The sequence below is a fragment of the Osmia lignaria genome, chromosome 1 (assembly GCF_051020975.1).
Source record: "Osmia lignaria lignaria isolate PbOS001 chromosome 1, iyOsmLign1, whole genome shotgun sequence".
In the NCBI taxonomy this organism is placed as follows: Eukaryota; Metazoa; Arthropoda; class Insecta; order Hymenoptera; family Megachilidae; genus Osmia; species Osmia lignaria.
The window spans coordinates 13,079,154-13,102,438 of record NC_135032.1 but is presented as its reverse complement, the minus strand read 5'-3'; the positions used below and the strand labels follow the sequence as shown (position 1 = coordinate 13,102,438).

The following is a 23,285-nucleotide window of genomic DNA, read 5'->3' as shown; positions in this document are numbered from 1 at the left end:
CTTTTTCATAATGCAAGAGTGATATTATACAAAACAATAATTATTTATAATGCGCAGTTACAAATATATCAGCATGAATTTTCCATGTATAGTTTTTAAAAATATTTTAATGTAGTTATCATAGACATTGTAGTCCAGTGCCCACTATGATAAACAAATCTTATTTACAGTAACGTTCATAACATACGTTATAATGAAAAAACGCAGAATAATAATAATAAGAATTTCAGGAATGTTAAAAACATCAAATTGATTTATAAATATATGCTTAACAAAACACTTGTCGTTTTTTAACATCATAATATTAATGATGTATACTTAATTACAGTTTACTCGATACTTTGTCTGCAAAAATGGTCGGTGTAGTAGTTACAAATATTTTAGTAGCATTACTTTTGTTATTTCTGTACATTTTGTGTTTCACATGAAACCGTTAAAAAAGTTATTAAGTCATTAATACTATATTTGTGCGATAAAACAAGGCATAAACCTTTTAACAAAATTTCCAGGCTTAAACAAAAAAATGTTCATTCTCGTGAAAAATTTAATGTATTCAATACAATATACTACATTTACCTTAAAATATTTTATATATCATAAATACATGATCGTTTAAGGTACAACTCAATAATGATCATGAATTTAATATTTACAAATAATTTATTTTTGTGCCTGATGGTACTTATAAACATAGAATTTCTGAATCAAAATAAGTCTTTAGATTCTTAATAGAATATCAGAATAAAATGTTTATTTATTTTTATTAAAGAAATTACATTAAGATTCTATAAATTTTTCGAATGACTAAATGTTACAGAACATGTAATAGTGTCTTTCATATGATAGAAACTATATACTTTTAGACAAAATAAACTAATGTGTACTGTTTTTAATAATCATATTTTATCCTTTACTAAAAACAATCTTTTAAATAATAGAAACAAAATGCTTAGTATATATTGTTAAGTTCTAGAATCAATGTATGAAATATTATAACATAAGATAATAAGGGAAGACGAAAAAGTTTCGAACTATATACCATAATTACACATTATTATTTGTTAGGGATATCGTAATTTACAAAATAATGTTAATTTTTAAAGTTTACTTTCTAACTAGTATTAACAATGAATAAAACTCATTTTTTTTTTTGTAACTTTCTCGTATTGAGATATGTACCAAATAAGATGTTTACAAAACTTGCAATCAGAAAGTATGTAATTTACTATTCATTTGATTTTAATATAACAGTGTTAGTGAGGTCATGTTTGATGTATTTGAATCATAATTAATAGGTAATATGAAATCGTGTATAATTTGATTTGATTCCTTGTAATGTACAAAGCCTTCATATTCAACTTTATATGCACAAACAATATTTCTTTCTTTTTGTGGAACAGTATTGAATCGGTCTCACAACTTTAATTAAACTTGCATCATGTGTAAAGATACTGTCAGTCTCTTATGTTAAAGATATTGGCAGTTTCTTTATGCCCTGAATAAAATTACATAGAGAAATGGTTCTTTGCTTCACATTTATTTAAATATATTATTAATTTCCGTCGTATTTACTGAAATTAGTTTTGTCTAATTCATTTGCAACACTAGGCCATATATTTTTTATCTAAATCTGCATTTATGCAATTTCCAATGAACGCAAAATATAATTCTTGAAAATTAATTAGATAAATAACACATGAGATTTAAAGTAAAAGCAAAACCAATAACAGTAATTAATGTTTAATTTTGAAATTTGTCACTTTACATAGTAATAAACAAACGTCATAGATCATATAATACACAAGTTTTTCATAGTAGTTAAAAAATCAGACTTTCTAGGCCTGTATAGCCTATGAAACGGAGTACATTATACATTGTATTTCTGTTGAACTTCAATCTAATCACAGTTTATTCTGATGAATGAATGAACGTAAGTTTATCAGCCACGATTATGTGACGAGATTATTAAAAAAGAACGAAGTTCTAATATACCTTTTTCCACACATTCCAATCACAATTTTATCCCAATATACTACCCTTACCCTGGACCATTTGGAATCGTTTTTTACCTTCAAATAATTATATATATTCTAATTCAACTGCCAGCACAAAAACTTTTATCATCAACTTTTTTTTTTCTATTTAAAGCTTAAGAAAGTTTTATTTAATTTACTTTCAGCATTACAAACTAAATATTTTAGATAGTTATTAGTCACTGTCAATTATTATTAATTTTTTTTTCCTTTTTTTCCGACAATACATGTGATCATTACGATCCAAGGTATTGGTGTATCTATTTCTCACTTTGTATTGTACAGGTATATAATATACCACCAGTTTAGTGTTTCTTACATTAAATTCCATACATTTAGTAAAGACAATGTATAGAGAGGAATCAACTTTCAATTTCTTTTTTTACATATAATCCGTAGCAATAATTAAAACGAATATTCAAAGCATACACATAATTAGCTATACATAATTTATAGGGTAACGCATAAAGTAAGACAAATCACTTTAACATCGTTTACGTTTTCTAAAATTCCATTATCAAGAAATGTTAATGCTTATCCAATTTTTATGTATATATGCGTGTATTTTTCGTATTTATATAAATATTTTTATTAGTAAATTCATGTTAGTATGCAAAATAAGTGAACCAAATAGAATAACTGATCAATTAATGTCTTTGATCATTCGATAATATTAAAAATATATGCACATGACTTATAATTTTAGAAATAATCTTTCTTTTGTATATAAATATAAAAGACAAATGTTATTATTAGTTAGTGAAACTGAAATTAAATACTGATAATACATTATTGTCACATTTAATGAGATATAAGTTTGGAAGAAAAACAACACAAAATTTCTTGCCTCACAGTTCATTTCATTATTTCTATAATCATGTTTAAATATAGTACATGTGCACAACTTTCTTTAAAGTAATATTCTAGGTCCAAAATAAAAAAAAAAAAAAGGAACGAAAACGAAATGGCAAATCTACACAAAATAAAAGATAATAATATTAAAATATATATAAAGCCCCGTTCTTCAAACAAATGAATTTACTAATAAAAAGATATTTATGTATGTATCTTAAATGTATCATACTTATTTGTTGATGTAATTAACGACATTACACCAATTTTTAAATGTATCACCGAGATACAATTAATGTAAGTTGTGCTACAGGACTGAGGCTAAAGCAAAGTGTTTACAGCACCACGATTTTAAACTGAAATAATTAATATCTTAATGCATTTACAGTTGATAACAAATTTTTTTTCTGTATATTCAACATCGCGACTAATCATTTCAGATATAAAAAAATTAAAAGGCAGTATTATAAATGTAAAGTATAATTATACATATTGGTAATTATTCTGTAGTTCAGGAGATTGGTTTTTCGTTCAATATTCATTATTTCAATTTCTGTACGCATATTAGTAACAAATATATCATATGCGTTCTTTGCTACAATGTATAGATACATGTAATTATATAACATCTAAAGCCAAGCTCCTGTAATATACACAACGTTTTGAGGCACTTAAATGTGTGCTCAAAGACCATATTTCTGACAACTCTTATATTACTTGCCAAAGCATAATTCTAAATTGTATGTTATCTCATGTAACGGTAATATTAAAAAGAAAAGTCAGTGCCGTAAATAGGTGCCTAAATGTTGTAACAATTACCATTCGTTCTTTTCGTCTTTTTTAACTTGAACACAAAACTAAAATCTGTTAGTATTATTTCCAGAATATCAATAACACGTATTGTATTATTACTTCTGATTCAACTGGGACAAAAATTTTAAAGCTTCTAGTGGAGAGTAGAATGTACTTGAGGCAATATAAAATGTTAATATTATTCATTTTTTGTTTAAATCAAAAAATAATGTTCCTGTAAATTAGAAATAACTACATAAATATTTTATCATTATTATTTATAAAGCAATAATGCTTCAATAATATTAATATAAATTTAATGACTACAATATGTTGTAATAATTATATTTGTTATTGTTAATATTAAAGAAAACTCAATACGCATTATTGCAGGCAATAACATATACATAGCACTTTTTTTATTTTCCTCGGATTTTGATTTTTCTTTTCTTTATAGAAACTAGAATTCAGACAATACAGCAAATGTTTCATTTGTACATTAATTGTTATTCAGTATAATTGTCATTAATATTCTGGAAACTATGCAAAATTTGTCCATGAATATTTGTAATGATATATATAAAAAAAGAAATTATGAGAAACAGAAATTAGATCGTTTTCTAATAAATATTCTTAACATTTATCTGCTTCAAAAATTACATTCTCTTTTTTTATTTAAACAAATCAGAATTCTGTTTGAGAATAAATTTCGTTGCACTCTGAACATTCATTAAGCTGTACGCGCATAGCAAGGTTTGGCACAAAGATAAACATTTCCCAGTTACGGCCCTGTGCTATGAAAAGGGAGAGGAGAAAGGAATTAAAAGATTAATACCTTAGTTTAACATTTTTACAAGCTAACAAATATGTACCTCCAAAATCACAGAACCAAAGCAATAACAATACTCTTCTACACAATGTATTATCCTGCCAGCAAACATATTTTCTTAAATATGCAGCGAATTAGAGTTTCTTCAAACAATTCTTTATGATTCATAGTTAATTGATACCACATTCATTGTAGGCGAAGTCACTGTACAATGTAAAAAGTTTTCTTCGTACCCACTATACCCAGTGTAGGATAAAAATAGTGGTACATAATCCATATAATCCAGATGAAGAATAACAGCTAAATATTGAAATTCACTGTGGTAGTATCTGTAAATGTGCTTAGTTCACTTCATCTTTAATTTTATGTATTAAATAAATTCTGCTTACTTATCCGAAGAATAATATGATTTTATAAAAAATGTTTACTTACATATTGATTTATACATTTCCATCTCTTTCATCTGTTTTATGCTTTGTACAAGGTAGTTCACGACAGTGCTGTGCTACTTGGGCATAGCTTGGCTTCAGAAGATCCTAAAGTAACAAAATATAAAGTTAAGCTTTCTTCATTTTACATTGGCCAAAATTTTCATACAACAGTAAGTATTATTCTCATTAATGTCACATTAATATCTAAACAAAGTGAAAAATATATTGACAGTGAGAATCATTGGACAATTTTTACAATAAAAATTATTATTTAAAAAAAAAAGTACTTACTACGGGGAAAGTAGAAGACACTCCCACTTGTGACTGGGAATTTTGTGAGGCAGCAGAGGAATTACATTCACACCTAGATACTTGTTCAGAATCTTCCACTGTGTGTGCATTTGTAACAGCCTCGTCCACTCCATTCACCATGTTCGAATCGTCAGTCTTTACAGATCTGTCAGCGGTGCATTTCAATAATAAAGGACTAAACCTGAACGTGCATAAGTATAATAGAACATATATTCAATACATATTAAATAATTACAACTGTGCACCTTAAAATACCATGCACAAATAAAAGACAGCTACTATTATATACATTTCCATTCAGAACAAAAAAAAAAAAAAACGCTACATAGTTAAGGGAATGGGTCTTGCAAGATTGCAATACTTATTTAACAAACCAGTATACACATCATTTATTTACTTCCACTGACAATGAATCTATAGTCATCAATTAATAATGAACCATGATTTTTATTATATTTCATGTGCCAAATATTACAGCTTAACTTTGTATTAAAAAGTAAGATTTTAATTGAAATGCCTTTAACAGTAACTTGAAAATAAACAATTAATAATTGTAATATGATATATAGTATAATATAACGTAATATTATAATAATAGTAATAGTAGTAATAATAGTTATAGTAATAGTAATAATAGTGGTAATAATGATGATGCTAATAATGGTAATAGAATAATGATAATAACTGCATGACAATAGACTATAGAAATGATGATAATGATGATGGTAATCATAATAATAAATAAAGAAATAGTATCAATATAGGTAACAATAGCAATAGTAGAAGAAGCAGCGATAGTAGTGATAGTAATAATAATAATAATAATAATAGTAGTAGTAGTAGTAGTAGTAGTAGTAGTAGTAGTAGTAGTAGTAGTAGTAGTAGTAGTAGTAGTAGTAGCAATAATAGAATAGCAGCAACAGTGACAGTTGAAATAGTAATATCACTAGTAAAAGTAATGAAACCAACAATAATCACTGATGGCAATGATATTTATAATAACTATCATGGTAACATGAGCAGAAGTGATTATGTCAGAATCAATGATAGCGATGATGATACCAACAAGAACAAAGATTATAAAAATTATATCAACAGTAAATATATACTCTTAATGGTAGCAATAATGCAAAAGGTGAAGACAGAAATAACACTGGTATTAGTAGTATTAATAGCAGAAAAATTATGAATTATGACAATGATAAATGACGGTGATAATAATAATAATGACAGCGACAAAATAATAATAATAATAATAATAATAATAATAATAATAATAATAATAATAAAATCATATATTGAAGAACCCTGAATAATATAATAGTCCATATGTATTGTTCATTTGCCACAGTAGTAAAGGCAAGAATTATAATAAATTGTGCTACCACAGAGTACTGCATACATTCTTTGCATACATACACATTGCAACATTTTGTTATAGTATTTAATCACCATAAAAGAATGATAAAACTTCTGACTATCTAGTATCAAACGAATACCTCGATTTTGAGCATTTTACATTTTAAAATTTGCTCTTTTATCGAGTGGAGCACCAGCTCTTCTATCCAAAAGAAAAAAAAAATATCTATTCTTCAGTAAAAGAATCATACTAGCGAGGCATTCCAAACAATATTAGACAACTTTACACTCGACAGGAGAAGATAGCAATGAATAGAAATAAATGGCAAATTGGAACAACTGAGCACGCCTACAAAAATTAACCACCACAGATAATAAAATAATAGTAAATTTAGGAAAGTTACACCTATTTCTTACTGCTTTACACATGAGTATAATGTAATTAAGAAAGGGAAAGTTCAACAATAATAACACAACCAGCAATTTTTTACAGAATTTTCAAATTTGCATATACACATATGTTAATAATAATAATTTATTTTTGAAGACACTTAAAATTCAACTGCTTGTACTGTTAAAAAATCCTATAAACATTAATAAGAATAGATATAGTTGTAAAATATGTTTGGTATCTTTTATTAATATACTTGTTCAATTATTAACAAATTAAAGAATAATATATAGACTACTTGTCATAAACATAACATAAAATTACTATCTTTCAAAATTAAAATATATATTTTAACATTTATTATTTTTATTTGTTTTAGCCGTTCAACTACTTTATTATTTTCATTAATTCTATTTATGAATTAGCGAATAAGCATAAACTTTAACATTACTATAATACCATACCTAAAAGAACAATAATCTGTACCTAATAAACTACCATGGAAAACTACTTTCCCTTTCCTACTTATAGATGATATAAAAATATAGGTGGACTATACGAATTTCACTAATATACATCCACCATACAGAGCATAGCACGCATATAATGCAGCCAACACTATCAAACACAGCTTAGCAATCTTTTCAGGCTTCATATGACTGCCTGAACATAAATCATTCTGTTGTATTTGTGTGTATAAGCGCGCACGCGTTATGTACGCATGTACGTTTGAATATATGAATGAATGTATGTATTTGTGTATGTACGTATAAGAAGAAAGCACACTCACTTATCAGGAGATGACGGGGGAGTGAGGGTGATGGTGCTGAGAGCGATGTCTGTGGAGTCATTGTTGCTAACAGAAGCATTAGAGCTGACATTTGTAGATGCAACGGGAGTAGCTGATGTACTGCCAGAACCAGTTGGAGCCTCTAACGAGCCAGCATGACCACCAGCACTCGATCCTGGACTCGCAGACCTACTGCTATTACTTGTTGGTTGTTGTTGTTGTTGTTGTTGTTGTTGTTGATTATATTGTTGCGAAGTTCCTGCAGATTCTTTTTCTTTAACGCTTTTCAATTTTGCAGTACCCTTAACTACATCTGAAAGCCTATTCTGTGATTGCGTACAATCGGTACCAACAGTCTCTACTGAAGCATTATGGGATTTTGCAATATCTGCATCTAGGCCAGGAAGAGGAGGGAAAGCAGAAGCTTCCAAATCGAATTGTGCCCCTCGGTTACATTGTGTGTTATTATTACTGGCCGGGGTTGATTCCCTGATCGATGGTAAAGGGCTATTGTTAGCCTTTGACAATGACTCTTGATCTTTGATCCTACGATGCATACGATGACGCGGAAACTGAACTCCAGAATCCACAGTTTGAGCGTCACTTTCCTGGGATCCTTTAGAGTGGCTGTTATTGTACTGGGCCTCTCCAGGTGCTACGGTTGTATGCGAGGAATGGAACTTTGTGCCGGTTTGATAGGAAGAAGAGGTTGGCTTCACCGTAGGCAAGCTCGAAGTAAAGGTCGGAACTGTTGCTCCTAAAGATATTGGTGGTCCGCTTATAGGCGGGTGTGAGGTTCGTCCCATCGATACCATGTTGCCTCCGCCATCCATTAAGCCTGATCTTTCGGACCCATTTCTTTGTTTATTTCTATATGACATATACACGTATGTATACAACTTCTATGATAAGAAATTGAATATAGTTCTATATCATTGAAAATAATTATTAATCTTAATTGTATACCTGTGACGCGGATTGTATCTCGTATTATGTGGTTTGAATGTGTTATGTGCTGTAATACCATTCATTGTGAAAACACTTGACATATCAAAATAAGCAGGACTTGCAGGTCCCCAAGGCATCATTCCAGCAGGATAAAATGGCTGATGCTATAAAATTATTTCAAACTAATAAATTTATTTTATTTCATTACAAAAGAAAAAGAAAAAATATTACTTACATATACATGAACCTGATTGGCATATGGCGGCATAGTAGTTTGTGGCATAGTAGTACCATTTGTATAAAGGAAGCGTTGCTGCCCAGCTGTATAACTATTTGGATCATAGACAGGCGGTGGCGGTGGTGTTCTATAACCATTTTTAATACCACTTACACCAGCAACTGCTGGTATCGGTAGCCTATTCATTGGTTTAGCTTTAATTCTTGCCATTATTGGCTTTCCCTAAATTATGAATAATAAAATACTAATATCACATGTTACCAGATATAAATTATTTGAAATCTCAATATAAATAATAGTAATCATACTAATAATTAAATAAAGTGTTTCAAAATATAATTTCTACTTAGTTCTAAATTTTCGTTAATAAAACATTTCTTAAGAGCAAAACATTACCTGAAACTCCCGAACTTCTTCACGTAAAAACCTATAGGCCTTTTGAGCATCGTCATCAGATTCAAATGTTACATACCAAGAACTATTATGGGCAAATTCACATGAAATGAACCTTGGACATCCTTCTCCAGAAAATAAATTCTATAATAAAAAAGTTCCATTCATTTCACGTCAAATAAATAAAAGAAGATTATTGTAATTATAATACTTGACTGGTATTTTATATCCATGTGTTAGTATTGTATTTTTTCTCACCTTCACATCTTCCAGCGGCGTGTTATCTGGTATTTCGCGAAGAATTACAATACATCGTTTATGATTAGGTCTTACTTTTTGCCCTTCTTCGTCAACTTGCACATTCGGAGATTCCCTCAGAACTTCCGTTATAAGTTTTATATCCTTTGTTAATTTCTTAACTTGATTAAAATTTGCTACTGTCCATATTGGTACATATTGATCATTATCCATTTGTGATAATAAATATGTATCGTTGGCTAAATTTTCTCTAAAATAAAAGAATATATAATGTAATGGAACATAAATCTATTTATTAAAATGAAAACATAAACAGCAATTTTATTACAATATTTTACCTGGAGAAATAATATTCAAGTTGCGAAGAGAGCATCTGTTTAAGTTGTTCCAAAGGTATACCAGGAGTAGATAAATCAGCCATTGGAGCAGGTTGATTTGGCACATCACCTAAAGCAGCAACATCCACTGGTCCATAACCTGCAGCACCTCCTATACCTATAGCATGCTGTGGTGAAGGCTCTAGATTACCAACACTCGCCTCCAATATCAATTCATTTCCACTTGGAACGCCGTTCATGATGTTATATTCCAAATTGGATGCAGTACTTCCAATTGCACCCCCAACAGAACCCAAAGGTTCAGGGGTGGCTGGATACACCGCCCCTGGTGGGAGCTTCCCAATGTCCCCATTCATGTACACGTACCCTAAAAAGAATACAAAATGATGTTAATAACAAGAATTCTTTATACTATACAAATACCTTACAAAGGCAGCTAATATCCAATACATATTGTACTTACATGTTAAAACATGTAATATATAACTATAGATGTTAGAAACTCTATTATATTTATAAAATGTTAACTTTCAAAATTACAATAAATGTAATAACAATAAAATCACATTCAATAGTGACTGATCACAAAATCAGAATTGCTCTTTATGTCATTAAATAAAAATGCATTATATCATTTTGTTAATTGGGATAATGCATAAGTCTTATAAATTTATCGCCTTCAAATGCAATATGCAATAGTTTTTATAAACTATTTAACTTTAAAATGTAAATATAAATGTAAAACTTTGAATATTATAAAGTTTTACTGTGAATATATTTTGTAGAAATATTATTAACAATATGTACTATGCAAAATATCAGTCTGATGTAATACATTTGTAGTGTCTATATATATTTACTCATACACACATCATAGAGAACATGTACGTACACACGCCAGTTCTGCATGGTATGTGTCGCACGTATGATGCGCGCGCGCGTGTTCATGTTCAATAATACATAGCCGTATGCCGTATGCACGATGTGTATGGGTGCGTGCGCGCGCGCGTTCGAATGTATATGTGCGTGCTCAATGCATATATATGTACGCGTATTTAAATTATATAAAATTTATTTACATGAAAATTTCCGTAAACTATGAAAGAATAATGAATACAAAAATAAAGTTCCAGATTTTTTTATATCCCCATAAAATAGATGTTTCAAGTAACACTGCTTTTCAATTTTCTATGTAAAACACGCAAGAACGGGGAAGAACATTAAATCACAATGAAAAGTTAAGTATTTCATTGATTCTGCTTAAAATTAAAACTGAATGTTGATCGTACAAACCGTGCCACATGCTAAGATTTGCTCTCGTTCAGTATCAATGTGCAATCGTCAAGCATTCACACTTAAACGTCACATTGTATCCTTCTGATATAGTTCTTTGGGAAAGGTTACGGCATGAAAAGTAAAAATTTTGAAAAGGCAAGATATGCAATATGTTGGATGCGATTAGCCAAATATAGAGCGAGACGTTGGCCGGGCCAACACGTTCACGCACGCAGATATGGTGACAACCACTTGGACAGTACACTTATGCGTATCGTATATCGTTACCGAAATCACCATTCATCCCGAAACAATCCCGGATTCCATGTGCCTTTATCAATAGGTGTTCTCGGCAGCTTCGTTTACTGGCTCGTTCTTCGGGTGTAAGTACCGTGAGCGCACACGGTTGTGCGCAAAAAACTCAATCTTATTCCTCGTTCTCAAGCTATGAATAGTTAGCCATAAGCATCTGCCCTCAATCCTCTACATCATTTGGATCAATGTGAGTCGCGCCGTTGTAGAATTGTATAAAATTCTTACCAAGAAGATGAATCAACTCAACACAATTTCTCAAGGAAACTACAAAATGGCCGACACAGAAAGGCACATGCCGTAGCTCGATGCATTGTGGGTCGTAAGTATGTAGCCCGACTATAGTGATATCTGGTGGTTAAATTACCACGACTCATACCCGGTAAGTTTAAATTTTTAAATATATTCAGAGTATTCGTTTCATTAAAATTCTTTAGAATTTTCTATCAACATAGTATTATATACACACATATTTATATCGTACTTTTATCTCGTAAAATAAATCTAATAATTTTATACTTTATTAATGATCATTTCTAAAATAATACACATTTTTATAAAATTTAATTCGAATCTACTATAGAAGTGATGAACGTATTCATATGTAATGAACAAAGATCTATTTATACATATATGTAAATACATAAAATACAAAATATAGATATACAAGTTTTACAATGTTCATATCGCTAATAAAGCGATCATTTAAATTACTAATATTTATTATAACGTAAACAATATACCTCGACACTAATAAATTGTTATTTACAAATATACGCAAGTATGAAAACCAGTAATATGTTCATTGTTTTAAAAAACTATTGTTAGCACAATGTATCCAAGTTCAAATACTTAACTAAATATATATACTATTATCATTTCATAAAAATTTGTTAGTTTATAACTGTAAGCTTTTACGTGTAACATATGTACATTAAATCCTGTGCTTTCTTACTTTTTCAATATTATTATATGGAAAGGTAGTAGAAAAAATAAATCAGAATATTGGTGAATTACCATTTATTTAGAACAACCACATTTTATCGAAAACGATTGATCTGTTATCAATACTGCTTTAAAAAGGAAAAAATTGGCAATTCTCCCTCAAAATAAATCCATTACAATAAAACATGATTCTTTCAATAAATAATACAATCAATGTGGAATCAAAGGCACAAAACTTGGAAATGACAATATAGAACCAGGCCCATTACCTTACTATATAAACAAAACAAAGCATTCAGCATTACACACAATAAATCAAATCTGGAGTCTAAAATAATTCTTTTCGATCTTTCTCTGAACACGTCTATAGCGCCGAGATACATACTACCTAATCCAAAAAAGAAGAGCCATCCGTTACTATTTGTATCTATTCCTTGTATAAGTATTTTCTCAAATTACTAATTAATTATCACTACTACTTTAAAACGTGATGAGTTTAGTGAATTATCTATCATAAGGCTGCAAAATATTGCTTCCTACAATCTTACAAATGTCTGATTAGAATATTGTGCCTATATCGTTACTGTTATATATTTTTTATTGAAATATATATGTGTATATAATAGGATATCTCACGATGTATCAACAAGTATTAGTGACTGATACAGATAATTTAAGATGATAAGGTGTTGATGAAGGTGGAGTGTTCTTAGATAGTGGCATGGGTGTTTGCTGGTTAAAAACCATGGACTTTTAGTTGGTCAGGTTTGGCCAGACCTGACTTTGTTAGCCACTGACATATATTTTCTCGCTGATCCCCCTGCAGCTGCAACACCTCCCCGTACTCTGGGTGCTCGATTACTGTCCCATTGCAGGCAAACTCCTAGAAATTAAATTGTCTTGTATTATTCACTTTGTTTTCATTATTTATCTTTTAATTAACTTGTTAAGATAATTATTTAAGCGATAATATTCCAATTTAATAAACCGACGTTTACGTTAATAATTATTTGTAATATTGTTTCATTAGTAAAAGTAAAGAAACTTAATAAACTTTATGTAATAAAAAATATTTATATTTTAATAAAGATTTGTGTGAACCCCTCTTTTGTAAAATTTGTTGCAATAAAATTAAAAGTAAAGAAACTACAATTAATTTGTTCTTTAGACACTATTTTAATAAAATATATGTTACATATAAATATTTATATATATACACGATCATGTATGGCATAACATACGCGCGCGTGCGCACACATGCACGTAGAAAAACGTGACACTAGCAATTTTTAAATAAAAAATACTAAATTTCATTAATCTCGTAAACGATTATATACAAAATTATATGGTTAAAATACAAGAATCGCGAGATTTTATTTGTATTCAATTAAGTATGTCAAATACCATATTTTTGAAAAATGTAAAAATATTGTCCGAAAAATTAAACCACGTTAATTAAATTTGTTTAAAAAATATTATGTACTATTAATACAAAATAAAACACATCTTTAGTTGTGTAGTAAATTATGTTTTATGCTAGGTAGTTGTTTGCATCAGTTCTATTTTTAGATTGTATCTGACACTGACAAAATATTCAACGTTCAAAATTCGTAAAACAATCACAACTTTATTACCTTTTTACATGCTCTCACTATTTTCTTCAAGTCATATTCAGATGAAAGTCCTTGCACTGTTGTTAAGGTCTTGCGACCATTTCGTTGTTGGATCCTTATATGCACAAGACCGTCTTGGACATCATCATCTGAACCCTTGATTGCATCTGCAAAGGGGTCTGAAAAAAAACCATATAATTTACATAATATTCAAACTTATGCAATTTTGTGATCCTCTTGTAGATTTTCTCCTAAAATAAATTATAACTTAATAAAAAACACAAAAACGATGCGAAATTTTAATTGCGTACTATGATGCAAGCGAAAGACGCCATCGCCATTTTGATAAAACTATCTGCGAGAATATGATCAATTGGAAAATAGAAAATACAATACTAACCGAATGTGTTGAGATTCTGGATGGACATACGACAAACAAAATATATCCCTGGAAGATATAGAATTGCAAAGTGCAAAGGCAGCTGAGAAAAATCACGGATGAAGTAGGATAACAGAAGCACCACGCAAGAATACTGGTAAATCCAAAAAACCTTATGCAGAGGCTGAACTCAACCGGAAGTAAAAGTTGCATTTGTCATGAACAGTGGGTGGGGTTGCACATGCGCAGTACTAATTGCACAAGCTGCGTTTACACGTATCGAATGTTACGATATTTGATTGGTAATGATACATTAACTTAATACACAATTTTAAGCCATTAGTTTTTATGATTTTAGCAGCTTATAAAAATGCTTATTCATGTACACTTTTGAAATAAAATGAATACTACTTTCCAGTTATTTAATACTCTTCAGCTTTCATATACTTTTGTATACCTTGTATGCTAAAATGATTTTATTTTATGTAAAATAAAAGCAAGCAAGTATATGTAAGCATATATATTTGCAATTTATCTGTTCCTTTATATGTACATACATATGTCAATATGTATTATTTATATAAATATGTATATGTATTACACAATCATAAAATTATGATTAGCATATAGCACGCTATAGTGGTAGATTTCAGAAACATTCATGCTTGATCTTCCAGTTATTTGTACCATACTTGATGGTTCTAATACATTGTATGAAACGAAATAACCAATGAAATGGTCGTTTCTTTAGACTCAATAATACTGCATTCAATTTGGTTGTATATTATACATTTATTACTTTACTTATAGAATTTAAAATAAATATTAAAAAATTAATCTCTATCAAAGTTGATTGCTTCAATTTTGTTATTATCTATGATAAGTTGAGACAAATTTTTATGAAGAAACTGACAAGTGTATCATGTTGGATTTTTAATACAAAAATTAAATATTAGGTTCCATTTAATTTAAATTTAACTGTATTAAATTATGGCCAGCCCTCGTACTCGGAGAGCTTTGAATGAACTTAAACCTAAAGATGAAAATAATGTAATGTATTCATTTAGTTTTTTGTTAAAATACTGTTCCATATGTTAATATCATTATATTTCATTATTTTACAGAGATGTTTTGAATGTGGTACTCACAATCCTCAATGGGTTTCTGTTACCTATGGTATATGGATTTGTCTAGAGTGTTCTGGGAAACACAGAGGACTTGGTGTTCATTTATCATTTGTTCGATCTATTTCCATGGATAAATGGAAAGACTTAGAATTAGAGAAAATGAAAGTTGGCGGTAATAAAGATGCTCGTGAATTTTTTGAATCACAACCAGACTGGGATGATAATATGTCAATAACACAAAAGTATAATACAAAAGCAGCAGCATTATATAGAGATAGGGTAAACTTGTATATATATCTGTATTGCATTTTATTGTTTCAAACATTCAAATATATTTTATATGAATAATTAGATTGCAACATTAGCTCGTGGAGAAAGTTGGACTCCTAATACTTCTACAGCGAAAGATTTTCAACCTTCAATGTATTGGGAGAATCAACAAGACAATTCATCATATCAGAGTGATATATCAAGTTCTTATCAGAATTTTACTTCAAGTACTTGTAAATCACAAACAGAAGCCTTCTTTGCCAGAAAACAGACTGAAAATGCTAATCGCCCTGAGTAAATATTAATTTTCATATAAATGTATTGTCTCAAATAGAAATAATATAAATAAATGTATAAGCTCATTTGTATTTTTACAGTAATATTCCACCTAGCCAAGGTGGTAAATATGGAGGATTTGGTTATCAAATGGATCCACCACCTAGAAGTTCATCACAGGAGTTTTTTGACACTGCAGTTTCTTCTTTAGCAAGTGTAAGATACTGAAAAATAATCACATATTAATTTGAATTATATTATATATATATATATACACATAAATTTATACATTTTTAGGGATGGTCAATATTTTCTTCCTCTGCATCAAAAATAGCAAGTAAAGCTACAGAAAATGCTATGAAAATTGGAGAATTAGCTTCACAAAAGGTAGAAGAAAAAACATGAAGATAACTTTATTAAGTTATACCTTATATTTTGCCTTATACATTTGTAAAGAGTGGTACATTTTAGTTATATTTTTATTTTTTGGTTCGTTTTATTTTGTTTTTACTAGGTTCGTGATGGTACTTTATTGGAAGATGTTGGAGCTCATGTTAATAGTTTAGCTGCAAAGGTAGATTAGCTAAATATTAAAATTGTTTTTTTTTTTTATATATCTATTAAATGCTTTGATTTTTCATTAATATTGCATTCTACATTTAAATTTTAAGTGTAGAATTGCTAGACGCGTTTTTAAATAATTAATGAATAATTTACTTCTATTCGTGACTTAATGTAGGTTGGAGATTTAGGAAGAAGAGGATGGGGTGATATTGGAGGAAAAAATTCACTTGAACAAAATCAGTATAATTCGACAGAAAATTATCAGAGTTCTACTATTTACCAAAATTATGATGTAGCTCTACCTTATTCCACTGAGAAAACATCTTTAATGAAAACATCACAGTCAAAGTAAGATAATTAAATGTGAAAAATTCATTCTAACATTTCTGCTTAATTAAATTAAATTTACAGACATGTGGAAGTAGTTAGAAAATTTTAATATAAAATATAAATTTATTAAATTTTAGAACCAATATATCAACTGCAAATTCTTCCAACTGTGAATGGGATTGGGGTAATGATACAAAGCAAAATGTTAGTGAAACAGTGGACTCTAAATCAGTTTCAAGAAAACCAAGAAGTAAAGTTAAAGAAGGAGATCTGATCAATTTTGGCACGGATAATAGTCCATCCAATTGGGATTCGAAGTTAGAAGATGATGCATGGGAAATACTGAAAAATTAATTGTTATTTATTAATTAGCAAATTTGTATTAAAGTTTAAGATCTAAATTATAAGATCCTTTGCGTCTTATAGATTCTGAATTCGTATGAACTAATACAAGGGTTATTAAAAAAAATTATTTTTTTTAGCTCTACCTTTTTATTTTAAGAAATATGTATGTAAAGAAAAAAGTAAATTTTCATTTATATGCACATATGGACATACATATGTATGAATTTGTTATACGCTTTAAAAAGCGTAAATAAACGAATATGTTGTAAACTAATGTACTCCTGAGTTATGGCTTAAAGTGAATGTTTACTAAAGCAAATGGATACTGGGTACATTAGTACTGTGTATTTATTTGAATACTGTGCTTGCTCTTACTCTGCATTTAATACATGATACTACCAAACATTATAGTTTGTGTTCATACAGTTTATATGTATAATCTATATTTTCAAAACTACTAGTAATAAACACATTAAATAATAATTAATTTTTTATAAAAACGAACATGATATAGCCCTTTTTATTTTACGTGTACACGAACATATGTTATGTAAAAATAAATATATATTATTTCAGTTATGTAGAGTATATCAGTGTATTATAAACTGTTTGTTGTAAATACTCATTTTATTACTTTATTTTACATATAAGATAACTTTTTATATAAAATATTTTTAACAAAATACATCTCAGTCTTGCAAAATAATTTTGAACCTATAATCAGACTTCTGTACAATCATTTTTGTTAAAATAAAATTTACTGATATGTACATAATAATATAAAAAGAACTAACATTGTAATATTGTAAGGAATACATATTCTTTTCTGGGTATACCTTTTTCAATGTTTGTAATTAGAAGTTGTTGACCTCAAAATCATTGACATTAACTAAACTTATAATGTTATAAAGAACGTATGTTCTTCCCTGGATATACTCTTTTAATGTTCCTCTTATTATAAATTCTACCGACATATTCCCAAAGATGTTTTTGATGTTTTGGCCAAGATTTTTGTTCTATTTTGGATAACAAAGAATATAAAATATCTGTATCGTTAGATGATAAATCAAAAAATGGTGGTTCTTCAACACACGAACGATAAAGAAAATTATATATTGCCCTAGAATTATAAGGTATATATTTATTATATTTATATATACATTACAAAAAATTAAGTAATATAATATGTATGTATACCTGAAATCATAACCTGATTCTGAAGGAGGTGGGTGATCTTCAAATAATTGTATAAATAATAATGCTTCTGGTAAGAGACTATCTCTGGGTTCATATAAACCACATTTCAACCATTTGTTTAATAATTCAACCTCACCTTCTGCCATTTGTGAATATTCAGAAATTTTTGATTTAATATTCTTAGGTGAAATGTTTGGCAACATCCTTGATAAAGCTGAAATATCTTCAGATCCATATTTTTTTAAAGCTTCCAATAATATCTTCTTGTCTTTTGTACTCCATTCCATATTTGATTCAAATTCTTTATTCTGATCCTGCTGCTTCTTTTGGGTTTTTGAATTTTTTTTCCTTTTAGTATTGTCCATCTTCACATATAATATTATAAAACACGTTCATTTCTTTTTGTTTTATTTAGATAGAATAGTTGTTATAAACAAACGATACAGCTAGAACGAAAATCAAAGTTACAGTATTGATCATGCACTGATAAATATTGTACATACATACAGCCTTTCTCAGACGATATTACTATCAGCGCCATCTAAAGGTTCATAAATGTGTATGAATGCTTTTTAATATAATTTATTTATTTACAATAATCAATAACATTATTAATATATGAGAAAGGTATTAATGTACAATATTTCAACCTAAGGATAAAGACTGACTTGCTTAAGTTTTTTTAAAGAATTTGTTAATGCAACATTAACGATATACTTTTTAATAAAATAATCAATTAATTTCTAGGACTTTTTATTACAGGATAAAATAAAAAATATGAATTAGAGAAAGTCAATCTTTCGTACTACTTCAACTATGAATGTATATGACAATGTAAAAGTAACTGATACATAATATACACAATATACCTAAACAATATATACATTTAGCTAGGCATCTAATATATTTTAAAGCAAAAGATATCTCTTCTCCAACAAACATAAATATTTCCAATCTTTATTGGAAGTATGAACATCATATTATACATATCTCACATTAAAAGAAATAATAACAACATTCGCCACATATAATTGATTATTTGAAATTCTATGTGCCGATATCTAAAGGAATCAAAGTTTTCGTGGTCGTCCTCGTTTTCTGAGTGTCGTAATTTTACCTGTCATTGACCTGGTAGTGTGTAATTTTTTTTGTATATTTGCTACCGATTTTATATTCTTTTGTAAATGTCTATGTTTTTTTAAGTGCTGTATAAACAGCAATCTAGATCGTATTAATTTCTTACACACTTGACATCTACGTATCTGTTGATCTGTAAAAAAAGAATTAATGCACTACATTCGCAATAAATTATATCTATCATCTTCTAACCAATTTTTAAAGAGAAAATTTACCAGATTTTTTTGTTCCATGCTGCAAACAATGAGCTCTTAATAACGCAATACTTGGAAACCATCTACCACAATCGGAACAATTTAATTTCTTTACTTCCCAGGTACAATTAGGTCGCTGACTTCTTTTTCTTTTTATCTTTTTAATCATAGTCAACTGTTTTTTTTTTGGTTCTACATACTCTTCTTTCTCTTCAACTTCTATGGATGGTGATTCTACCAATAATTTACTGAATCTACGTTTTTTCCGTTGAGAATGTTCTGAACGTACGTGACGCGCTAATGCTACTACCACATCGAATTTCTGCTGACATATTTTACAGGCGTATTGTTTCTTAATCGTATCTTCATGCGTTCCATTTGCATGTAGCTTCTGTTCGTTAAACCGAATTGCGTTTGACGGTGATTTTGAGCAAACTCTCAAATGAGTTTCCAATGCTCTTTGTTGCCTGAAATTTCTTGAACAATGTTGGCATTGCAGTAAAATTGCTTTTGAATTTGATTGTTGTAATTCGTCATCAGAATCCCCAACCATTATAATCTCGTTTTCTTTATCGCTAGAATATTTATCTTTACTATCATCTATAGTTATTTCAACAACATCTCTTTTTGATTGCAACATATTTTCCTCTTCGTCGATATCGATTTCAATAACTTCTACTTCTTTGTGTTTGATTCTTTTCATTCTTTTCGCTTCATTATTTTTTTGCCGATGCCCAGAATGACCTACCACTCTCTTTTTTCGTTTCCCCCTTTTTCTAACATTATTGTCTTCTTCACTTAACAAAGATGCCGGTTGGATTATAATTTCCGAATCTTCACGATTTACAGAAACTAACTGCTGTTTTCGAGATCTTTTAGCTTTACACTGAATTTGGGATGATTCAGGTGACATACATTCAGTGGAACCATTAGATATATCTAAATTTGTACTATTTGACATCATATTCGTCTCTGAATTTGTAAACGTTTCTACAAGTTCTTGTTTATTATCCATTAAATTTAACTTCCTCTCTGTTAAAGTACTGGAAATGTGCTTAGACAAACTGGAATTTTTATGTCTTGAAGATTCATAGTCGGTTTCTTTAGTATTTTCATGATTATTTTGTGTTCTAACAGCTTTTTTGTTCACTTGTTTCTTTGATGATTTTAATTCAGCTGATTTCAAATTCTGCAGAGTTTCGTGAATTTCATCAAACGTTAATTCGGAATCAGATTGATCGTTCCCAAATAAAATATACTGCACAGTTGATTGTTCTATAATTTCATTATCACTTTCATCATTTTCTTGATATTCTTCGGAAGTATCTGTTAAATTAAAATGATATTAGTATTCACTTTCATAGCTGTATTAATTTTTAAATACATACCCATATTTATGGAAGAATCATTCATCATTACATATGTAACATCTGACTGTTTATCATGAGCTGCATATATAATGTTAGGAACCTGTTTCATATTCAAGTTCAAATCAGAACCTTCTATTACAGTAGAATTTTCTTCCGTCATACGTTCTTTCTCCTGTAATCTACCATTTCTATATGTAATATTTTTATCTTCATTATACAGTGCTATGTTATTTGTTGATTCGCTTTTAGAAAAAAATATTGGTGGTTGAGTAGTTAACAATTGTTTTTTTATTTGTGTCGGTTTTTTTACAGTTCTAACTGCACCTTCACCTATTAGTCTTTCGACATCTGCTCTGTAAATATAACCATTTTGTTATTTACTTTGCATACTTTAAAAACTTATTCATTATTCTTACTTCATAAGAAACTGGAAGTTCGTCGGAGGTTCACCCGATCCGTCGTAGACTGCTACTGCAAAGATTTCATCCGAATCTTCAACCGCATATAATGCTAGCTGCTGACCAGCGGCGGTTACAAATGTAGCTATTGTTTCTTCGTCTCCATCTTGATCATCGTTGTCGTTTGTTGCTTTATTACTTACTTCAGATTCGCTTTCTTCCGATTCTAATAGCTATACAGTCATATAAATTGAATGATGTTTTTCTATATATATTTATAGCTCATTATTTCTTTTAAATTTAACGATATTTACCAATAGATCTTGTTTATGCGTATTATTGGTAAACCACTTTTGCTTAGCTAAATTGTCCATAGATAATGATATTGAATCATCTGTGTACTCGGCCTGCATTGTTGTATCTATACCTTCTTTCAAATATTCAGAAGATTGTTCTTTTGATTCACAAAGATCTTCTTCTAAAATCTGTTGTTTCACATCTGCTTGTTCATCTATAATTATCTCTTCTTCAACAACCTATGTAAATTAGTTTTAATTAATGATAATTTTCTAAATATGTACTTCTTAGCATATTTATTATTTTATTACCACTGTTTCTTCCATATTTTCACATTTAGTTAAAACCATAAACTCTGTTGAGCTTTCATCTATTGTACATGATTTTTGTACGATCTCTTCGGAAACCATTTTCTTATAAATATCTCCACTGGTCTCAAATGACATTTTTTTATGTTATACTTTTTGTTAACCGATATCACCCTTCTTCAATTATATAGGATACACATGTTAAGCGAATAAAACTTCTGAAGAATTAAAAGAAAAAATGCATTGACAAACATGGTGATATGCATACTAATTGAATATTAGGGTTATCTCATACATAAAAACACAGTAGAATATTAATATAAATATTTACTTAAGGTTATGCTCGCTGTAATGCTCACAACTCACAAGTTACAGATTTTATCAATAGCAAACTGTAGTTGGATATATACTGTTTTTGGATAATTTATTGGAAATCAATGCATAATATGATTGATTGTATTTACAGTTGCATTCAGTACCAAAAACACACAACCTTTTAACAATTTTTAAGTTTCATAACATAATAACCTAAATAACATAATTATTAATGATAATTGTAGAACGAATATCCTGTTTTAAGAGATATTCTTAATAACCACTAGCTTCCTGATTTGTACATATCACATAATGAAAAAAAGAATATATAAAACTATCGGATTTAACACAAGCTTCCATCTCCCAATTTACGTAAATAATTAATATTAGATACACATAGCACTTATGCTGTAACACATATAGAAACATAACCTTACATATATATTACGTGTTACGCGCATTATACTTATTGTATGTAAAGTCCTAGCTTTCAAACAATTTTTTTTTAACTCATTCCCATAAATATGTGTATTTCTGTTGACATAATCAGTACAGCTAAAAATAATCATTTAAATAGAAATTCAGCTTCATATACGAATAGTTGTACCATACTTTACATGAAATACCAAATATATACATACATATGTATTATATATATAAATAAGTTGT

General features: G+C 28.9%; 5 protein-coding genes across 12 annotated transcripts; 1 reads left to right on the top strand and 4 right to left on the bottom strand.

Annotated features, from left to right (window-relative positions):
* Positions 1-2,795: 2,795 nt before the first annotated feature.
* On the bottom strand, positions 2,796-11,919 carry Larp4B (La-related protein 4B). 7 transcript variants are annotated; one of them, XR_004581929.2, is made up of 11 exons: positions 11,528-11,864; positions 9,965-10,331; positions 9,627-9,876; positions 9,372-9,512; positions 8,973-9,197; positions 8,756-8,901; positions 7,790-8,659; positions 5,229-5,430; positions 4,939-5,042; positions 4,550-4,835; positions 2,797-4,471 (listed from the first exon to the last, which is right to left on the bottom strand). XR_004581929.2 is itself a non-coding variant. In XM_034328455.2 (10 exons), the coding sequence occupies exons 1-9, from the start codon at positions 11,541-11,543 to the stop codon at positions 4,947-4,949; spliced, it is 2,304 nt and encodes a 767-aa protein (XP_034184346.2). In that variant the 5' UTR covers positions 11,544-11,864; the 3' UTR covers positions 2,796-4,835; positions 4,939-4,946. The 7 variants fall into 7 exon arrangements, 6 of the variants coding, with proteins under 6 accessions (XP_034184346.2, XP_034184345.2, XP_034184347.2 ...); XM_034328455.2 differs by having other exon boundaries at positions 2,796-4,835; positions 11,537-11,864; XM_034328454.2 differs by lacking the exon at positions 11,528-11,864 and adding an exon at positions 11,258-11,520 and having other exon boundaries at positions 2,796-4,835.
* A 635-nt stretch (positions 11,920-12,554) lies between these two features.
* eIF1 (eukaryotic translation initiation factor eIF1) lies at positions 12,555-14,689 on the bottom strand. The gene is made up of 3 exons (XM_034328579.2): positions 14,510-14,689; positions 14,131-14,288; positions 12,555-13,379 (listed from the first exon to the last, which is right to left on the bottom strand). The coding sequence occupies exons 1-3, from the start codon at positions 14,535-14,537 to the stop codon at positions 13,233-13,235; spliced, it is 333 nt and encodes a 110-aa protein (XP_034184470.1). The 5' UTR covers positions 14,538-14,689; the 3' UTR covers positions 12,555-13,232.
* A 440-nt stretch (positions 14,690-15,129) lies between these two features.
* Positions 15,130-17,409, top strand: ArfGAP1 (ADP-ribosylation factor GTPase-activating protein 1). The gene is made up of 8 exons (XM_034328516.2): positions 15,130-15,538; positions 15,613-15,894; positions 15,968-16,179; positions 16,263-16,377; positions 16,459-16,548; positions 16,676-16,735; positions 16,901-17,073; positions 17,193-17,409. Exons 1-8 carry the CDS (start codon positions 15,479-15,481, stop codon positions 17,407-17,409), a joined length of 1,209 nt encoding a protein of 402 aa, XP_034184407.1. The 5' UTR covers positions 15,130-15,478.
* LOC117606269 (uncharacterized) lies at positions 16,246-19,094 on the bottom strand. Of its 2 annotated transcripts, XR_004581935.2 has the most exons (3): positions 18,598-19,094; positions 18,237-18,520; positions 16,246-16,385 (listed from the first exon to the last, which is right to left on the bottom strand). XR_004581935.2 is itself a non-coding variant. In XM_034328556.2 (2 exons), exons 1-2 carry the CDS (start codon positions 18,960-18,962, stop codon positions 18,304-18,306), a joined length of 582 nt encoding a protein of 193 aa, XP_034184447.2. In that variant the 5' UTR covers positions 18,963-19,094; the 3' UTR covers positions 16,746-18,303. The 2 variants fall into 2 exon arrangements, 1 of the variants encoding a protein (XP_034184447.2); XM_034328556.2 differs by lacking the exon at positions 16,246-16,385 and having other exon boundaries at positions 16,746-18,520.
* A 230-nt stretch (positions 19,095-19,324) lies between these two features.
* Positions 19,325-23,199, bottom strand: LOC117606222 (uncharacterized). Its single transcript, XM_034328447.2, has 7 exons — positions 22,633-23,199; positions 22,305-22,519; positions 22,011-22,232; positions 21,715-21,929; positions 21,317-21,651; positions 19,950-21,254; positions 19,325-19,867 (listed from the first exon to the last, which is right to left on the bottom strand). The coding sequence occupies exons 2-7, from the start codon at positions 22,437-22,439 to the stop codon at positions 19,668-19,670; spliced, it is 2,412 nt and encodes an 803-aa protein (XP_034184338.2). The 5' UTR covers positions 22,440-22,519; positions 22,633-23,199; the 3' UTR covers positions 19,325-19,667.
* Positions 23,200-23,285: the final 86 nt, after the last annotated feature.

Bases quoted from the DNA above. Each gene is read 5' to 3' on its own strand.
- Larp4B (XM_034328453.2), bottom strand. The intron at 8,660-8,755 runs GTATACAATTAA...TATGTCATATAG, and splicing joins AGATACAATCCGCGTCACAG to AAATAAACAAAGAAATGGGT. The intron at 5,043-5,228 runs GTAAGTACTTTT...TTGTTACTTTAG, and splicing joins TGTCTTCTACTTTCCCCGTA to GATCTTCTGAAGCCAAGCTA.
- eIF1 (XM_034328579.2), bottom strand. From the start codon at position 14,537: ATGTCCATCCAGAATCTCAACACATTCG. The intron at 14,289-14,509 runs GTTAGTATTGTA...GTTTTTTTTCAG, and splicing joins CCAGAATCTCAACACATTCG to ACCCCTTTGCAGATGCAATC. The intron at 13,380-14,130 runs GTAATAAAGTTG...TTTAATTTCTAG, and splicing joins TAGTGAGAGCATGTAAAAAG to GAGTTTGCCTGCAATGGGAC.
- ArfGAP1 (XM_034328516.2), top strand. From the start codon at position 15,479: ATGGCCAGCCCTCGTACTCGGAGAGCTTTGAATGAACTTAAACCTAAA. The intron at 16,736-16,900 runs GTAGATTAGCTA...GACTTAATGTAG, and splicing joins TTAATAGTTTAGCTGCAAAG to GTTGGAGATTTAGGAAGAAG. The intron at 17,074-17,192 runs GTAAGATAATTA...ATTAAATTTTAG, and splicing joins ATGAAAACATCACAGTCAAA to AACCAATATATCAACTGCAA.
- LOC117606269 (XM_034328556.2), bottom strand. From the start codon at position 18,962: ATGGACAATACTAAAAGGAAAAAAAATTCAAAAACCCAAAAGAAGCAG. The intron at 18,521-18,597 runs GTATACATACAT...TTATAATTCTAG, and splicing joins GAATCAGGTTATGATTTCAG to GGCAATATATAATTTTCTTT.
- LOC117606222 (XM_034328447.2), bottom strand. From the start codon at position 22,439: ATGTCATTTGAGACCAGTGGAGATATTTATAAGAAAATGGTTTCCGAA. The intron at 21,255-21,316 runs GTATGTATTTAA...TTAATTTAACAG, and splicing joins TGATTCTTCCATAAATATGG to ATACTTCCGAAGAATATCAA. The intron at 19,868-19,949 runs GTAAATTTTCTC...CTTTTTTTACAG, and splicing joins GCATGGAACAAAAAAATCTG to ATCAACAGATACGTAGATGT.